At 53.0% G+C, this 6,000-nt stretch overlaps 1 protein-coding gene across 3 annotated transcripts in view; it reads right to left on the bottom strand.

Annotated features, from left to right (window-relative positions):
• The window catches only part of Epha10 (EPH receptor A10), a 33,871-nt gene extending 28,657 nt beyond the window's left edge, over window positions 1-5,214 (bottom strand). Inside the window, exons 1-3 of one of the 3 annotated variants that reach the window (XR_013110456.1) lie at window positions 4,817-5,210; window positions 2,889-2,953; window positions 714-1,392 (exon numbers count right to left, since the gene is read on the bottom strand). Coding sequence is in view for 2 of the 3 variants with exons in the window: in XM_034503206.2 (XP_034359097.1) it covers window positions 714-1,392; window positions 2,889-2,953; window positions 4,817-4,922 (850 nt within the window). In the remaining variant the exon portion in view is untranslated. Of the gene's footprint in view, window positions 1-713; window positions 1,393-2,888; window positions 2,954-4,816 lie in introns of all 3 variants that reach the window. The other 2 variants (XM_034503206.2, XM_076934222.1) reach the window with 2 other exon arrangements.
• Window positions 5,215-6,000: the final 786 nt, after the last annotated feature.

Genomic DNA, 6,000 nt, shown 5'->3' on the forward strand with positions numbered 1-6,000 from the left:
ACAGACAGAGACAGACACACAGAGAGAACATTCCCTTGAATTTTCTGATTAAATGCACACACTCTAGAACCCATCCTACCCAGTGGCTTTAAAGCCACGGGCCCAGGAAACGAGCAAACACAGCAGTTCTACTTCAGAGAGCCAAGTGAGATCCTAGGAGCTGTCAGATGCAAGCTGCCACTCTTGAGCTCTCAGATGCTCCCTGCCAGCCTCACTTGAATATGGTCACGGGTGAAGTCCCTGTAATACAGCCCTGAGGGTTGGGCTGCTGTGGAGTTTTTTTGTTAGGCATGAAGGAGGCATGATGGAGCAGTAGACTCACAGAGCTAGGCAAACCTGGATCCCAATCCTGACCGCCCATTCCTAACTTTGCAAGTGAGGTAGGCACTCATCTCTTTGGTAACGGGAATCCATCATATTGCCTGACATACAGCTTTATACGTTTTTGGTTTTGTTTGGTTGGTTTGGTTTGGTTAGGTTTGGTTGAGACATCTTGCTATGTGCCCAATCTTCCTAGTGTGGGAAGATTAATATGGGATCAGATTCCCCTTTTCTAGTCTTGGCTAGGTCCACTAGAAGCTGCACAAAAGGTATTGACTCTCAGCTTCACCTATGGCTTCTCCGCTTCCACTCCTGCCTCTTCATCTAGAGCACACTATCTCCTGCCACCTGCATGATATGTCCCCATCCCATCCCTCTGGGGCCCTGGATACCTTCACAGATGTCACCACGTTCCTGGAATCCTGCACTGCAGCTGCAACGGCCCACAGGCACCAGCCACTCACCATCGGCACCACAGTGCATGCGGGGAGGGCTGCGGGGCTCCCCTTCCGAGTGGGCTACGCACGTTCCAGCCACTTCCACCAGCGTGGAGAAGGCGCTCTCAGCTGCGGTGGCGGGGAAGGCTGCCAGGCCCCGCACTGTGGCGCGGCACTGCTTGTAGTAGACACGCACCGAGACCAACGCCACGCACGCACCCACGTCCTGGAAAGCCAGGTGGAAGCCTGGCCGGCTGAGGGGGCCAATCTCACGCACCTCCGTGTTCAGCTTCATCTTTCTCTCCCCCAGGTCGCCCTGAGTGAAGCTCTCATCAGCTGCGATGGTGTCAATCTTGCGGGGTCGGTTGCCTCCTAGGCGAGGAAGTCCTCGGCCCAGATCGGTCTCCGTTTCCAGATAGTATGCATTGAAGGTCTCTTTGCAAGTGCCCGTGGCGCCAGGTATACTGCTGCAGTCGCGCAGGGTGAACTGCAACTCCACAAAGATGCGCTGCCCACGGCCACGGCTGATCCAGCCCGTCTGAAGCCAGTTGTCCTGGTTGGGCTCCAGCACATTGCACACTTGGTACGTGCGGATGGGACGATCATGTTCATCCACGCCACTAATCTCCTCCCACTGAGGTAACAGTACAGAGAACACCTCAGAGCCTGGTCTTAAGTACTGGCCTTTCTCCACCTTTGCCCTTCTCCTGCCTTCCAGCCCCCTATAATACAAGCCCCTAAAATAACAAAATTCAGTCGCTTCAGAAATGAACAAATCCAATTCACCAATTCACTCTCTTTTCAGTACTGGGGATTGAACCCAGGTCGTTGGGCTTGCTGGGCACAGACCTTTTTCCTTTTTTTTTTTTTTTTTTTTTTTTTTTTTTTTTTTTGACATTATATCAACTAAACTGTCCAGATTGGCTTTGAACTCACGCTTCAATCGGGCAGGCTGAATTCACTGTCCACCTGACTCAACTTCCGGAGTAGCTTGGCTTACAGGCATGTGCCAGGAGGCCAGTTGTAATCTTTTTTTTTTTTTTTTTTTTTTTTTTTTTTTTTTTTTTTTTTTTTTTTTTTTTAACAGTCTCACTCTGCAGCCTAGGCTGGCCTTGATCTCACTATATATCCCAGGCTAGCCTCAAACTCACAGCAATTTTCAGCCTCCAAAGTCCTAGGAGTACAGAAGCAAGCTGTCTGTCATAGCTGGCTTCCTCTTTTTTATTTTTTGAAAATGTACAGCATTCCTTGAGCAGGGGCCACACTGAACTTCCTGTACCGTCCTAATGTTAGCATGTGTGCTGAGAAACAAGCCTACTATTTATTGTTGTGGATGAGGAAGCTGAGGTTGAAGAGGGAGAGCTGCTTGGTTGGATAGATGAGCACAGTGACCTTTCCACCCCACCCCACTCCCACCCCACCCCCACCTTGCCTACTCCGTCAATAATTGACAGCCTCTCAGAGGTCTACTGTGTGCGAGGCAATGGGCAACAGGCAACATTTGCTCCAGGGAGCTCACGTTTCTGTCCTTAGACCAGCCAGTTCTCCTGTTTGTTTAATTTGATGGACTAACTGAAGACTTGGTATTTTCTAGAAGGGCCACTCTGGCTTGACCAGGGCCCTGGAGAACATGAACTCTGTGTGCATCTTTAAAAATTCCTTTACGGGCAGGTGAGATTCCTCGGTGCGTAAAGACTCTTATCCCCAAGCCTGACCTGAGTCTGATGCTCAAGACCCACATGGTGGGTGGAGAGCTCAGACTCCCACAGGCGGTCCTGCCCTCCACGTGCACACCATGACACCAACGTGTATGTACACAATACATAAACACAATACATAAGTGAATAAATAAATAAATAACTGGAAAGTGTTAAATTCTTTCGCCATTTCACAATGTTTAATGCACTCTAACCACATCTCCTTATTACTCTCTTATCCCCTCCCCTGACCACCAAACCACTCCCCAGCAAGTCCCCACGTGTGTGTGTGTGTGTGTGTGTGTGTGTTCCACTGCATTTAAGGTTGCCTACATGAGCATGGGTGAGGAGTTTCTGTGAACACAGGGTGCTGAAGGGATTGATCTGGAACTACTAGGGGGTCCTTGGGATGGAGGGACAGTTTAACACCTACCCCAGTGCTTGGTAGTGCAGTCCAGCCCAGTTCAGCCTGGGAGGCTTTGGAGTCCAGGAGGATAACTAAGGAGAGGGGAGAACACAGATGTCAGAAAGCCGCGCTGTCAGATTGGGATCCATTGCTGGATTCATCACAGATAGCTACAGGAGGCATGGGAAACAAAACAGAACTCCAGAAGATTTGAGTAGCTCAAGTCTGGAGAGGGCAGCCACCGTGACTATGGAAGGCACCTCTATTCATTCCCCGAGGCTTGTGACAAATGACCACCAACGTAATGCCTTATGGCTTCCCCTCTGTCTTCAGTGCCTGGTTCCAGCCTCTGCTTCTATGGCCGTGTGGCCTTCTCCTCTGGCTCCAAGTCTTGCTGCCTCAGGAGGGCCATTGTGGTTGCAATGGAACCAATTTCCAATCCAGATTCAGCTCTTCATATCAAAACACCCAGTCACACTGCCTGTCCCCCACCCCCTTAGGCAACATTAACAAATTCAGGAAATTAGACCCTGGCTTTCTTTCTTTCTTTTTCTTCTTAAAGCAAGTGCCATCATCAGCCTTCCAGTGAGTCCATAACAAATGCTCTAAGGTCAGCATTCACATTAGGGATAGAAGCCAATGACCCTCTCCACCCTCTGAAAATTCCCCAAATTATATTTAACTGTCAACTAGCAGGAGGGAATGGGTGGACCTGGGAATTCTTGGGTGCACCCCAAATCCACTCAGATCTGAGGTCATGGAGGAGACCAATACCTTTTTCATTTGTGAAAATGAAGTGGAAAGACTACTTAGCAACAGGAAACATCAGAATTCTCTGCCCAGCCCCTTTCCCAGGGGCTGCCACTTCTATTGCCTTTGAAAGAATGTCATGGGCTCTTTCACGAATAATCCACAACCCTCTCCACCACCCCTCTACCAGAAAAGCTTGGAGTCACTTTATTCCCTTGGGATGTGACATAGCAGCAGCCTGCATCCTTTCATCAGTTGGGCTCAGAGAAGCCTGGGTCTGGAGATCAGAGCCTTCAGCTTAGAGACAGGAAGCCAGGCCATCCCCAAATCTCAGAAAATTACTTCCCTAGAGTGGTAAGGAAGTGGGGGGGGGGTTGGGCTTCCAAGGTGAGAGCCTCCAAGAGAGACTGACTCTCAAGGCAGCCACGACGGTGGGCAGGGCTGCTGACAGTGTGCTGGGTTTTCGTCATGCTTAGGAATTGCATACTGGCAGGCATCTGCCACCCCGCGCCAGGACAGACCTTGCGGGCAGAGTCTGTTCCAGCATCTCAGGTTCTGCACCTGGTTGTGACGCGTCTGGATTCAACTAAACATACAGCTCCAAGAGGTGTGGGAGCATAGGCAAGACTCCAGCACTGATGTCGCCGACAGACCCAAATCCTCCGCAACGCGGACCGCGCGCGGTGGACTCGATCTTATTCAGCACTGCGGACAGTTCCACGGGCAGCACCTCAAGCAGCGCCCGGACTCAGCCCGCCGGATTAGCATCCAGCCTCCGGTGGTCCACACTGCGAGATCCCACAAGCCCCTGCTATTCGTCTCCATCCCGCTTCCTGCTCTGGTCTCGCCGCATCCCCTCGGCTTCCCTGCTCCCTTCATCTCCCCACCCCCACACCTCCCACCTCCAATCACTCAGCCTGTCCGTCTCACCGGCCCTTGAACCTGCCTCGGGCTCCTGTGGACCCCAGCCTCTTTCTTCCCCAGCCTCCTAGGTCTCCAGACCTAAGCTCCTCAATACCCCTCTCTTCTCTATCGCTTAGCCCAACCTCCCCTCTTTCTCTAGTTCTTTCCCGCCCTGCTGCCCGCTTGCTCCAAGCCCCAACACAGAATAGTCTCTCCAACGAATTCTTACTCCAGTCTTCTAGCCCCCCTCCCCAACTAGCTAATTTTTGGCATCTCAGGCTCCCAGACACAACCCACCTTACCTTCCTCGGCGGTCCCGGGCCGCCCGGGTCCCAGAAGCAGAGCGAGGCAGAGCGGCATCAGGCAGACGAACAGGCGCAGCGGGTGTGGACCGGCGCCAGTCTCCATGGTCCACAGACGGAGCTGTCAGTGCGGCGGCGGTGGCTCCAGCCTCGCCAGCCCAGCACCGCTGAGCAGTGCCCCCAGACCCCAGCGCCGGCTGGGGCGGAGTCTTGCTGGTCACCATCATCCATAGGGACCAATCGCTAGACATCGCCGCGGGAGGTCCACCAATCCGGGTCAGCAAAGGATGAGGAGGTGGAGTTTCATAGGCCAGGGGCGGAACGCCCAGCTGGAGGGGGAAACCAAGGGGTCCCGCAAATCTCCAAACCGTGGGGGTAGGGCAGTTCTGAGCTTTAGCAGGGTTGCTGGAGAGCGAGACAAGCTGGCGTCGGTGGACTAGAGACCCTTAAACCTTAGCTCTCTGAATCCTGAGAAGTAGGCGCTGTGGGCGTGGCTTACCGAGGGGCGGTCCGCGGGGAAGCGGTGACACTTTCAGCCTCTTAGCTAGCCTTGGGAGCACCCTTGTTCCCAGGACTTGCAGGGGGTTTCCGAGCCTGATATCCTGACCTCAAGCTCTAGGGAGCTCTGGTGTCTCCCAGCCCTTGGCCTCTTCCTGTGCCTGCGGCTCCCAGTGTTGCATGGTTCGATCCCTCCTCCTTTTTCTCCCGCCCTCATCACACACATACACACACACACACACACACACACACACACACACACACTGACCGATTCCAGAAGCTACTTGGGAAAAGAGTCAGATCGGAGACAGGGTCCCACCCTACCAGCACCGCTTCCCAGGCTGTAAAACCATGTGGACGCTGAGATGCAGGCAGTGGCAGATTTTGCACCAACAATCCGATTCTCAGGTTCTTGCTTCTGCTGTCCAGACACACAAGCAGCATACCCCACAACCTCTGCCCACGGTATGTTCAGGCTGGGGTTCTCCTCTGAGCACCCCCGGAGAATGACGAGAAATACAGCAACCTGGAATCCGAGGTTCCTGTAAAGGAGGCGGAGCAGTCCTCGAAGAGTTCAGCTGGAGCTAAAGAAGCCGCAAGGAAACGAGGGACACGACCTCTATTTAATGAAGGTCACTTATTGTGAGCTGAAGATTTAACCATTTGGTGGGGTGGTGAGGGCTGGG

This window comes from Arvicanthis niloticus, chromosome 5, assembly GCF_011762505.2.
Source record: "Arvicanthis niloticus isolate mArvNil1 chromosome 5, mArvNil1.pat.X, whole genome shotgun sequence".
Taxonomy (NCBI): Eukaryota; Metazoa; Chordata; class Mammalia; order Rodentia; family Muridae; genus Arvicanthis; species Arvicanthis niloticus.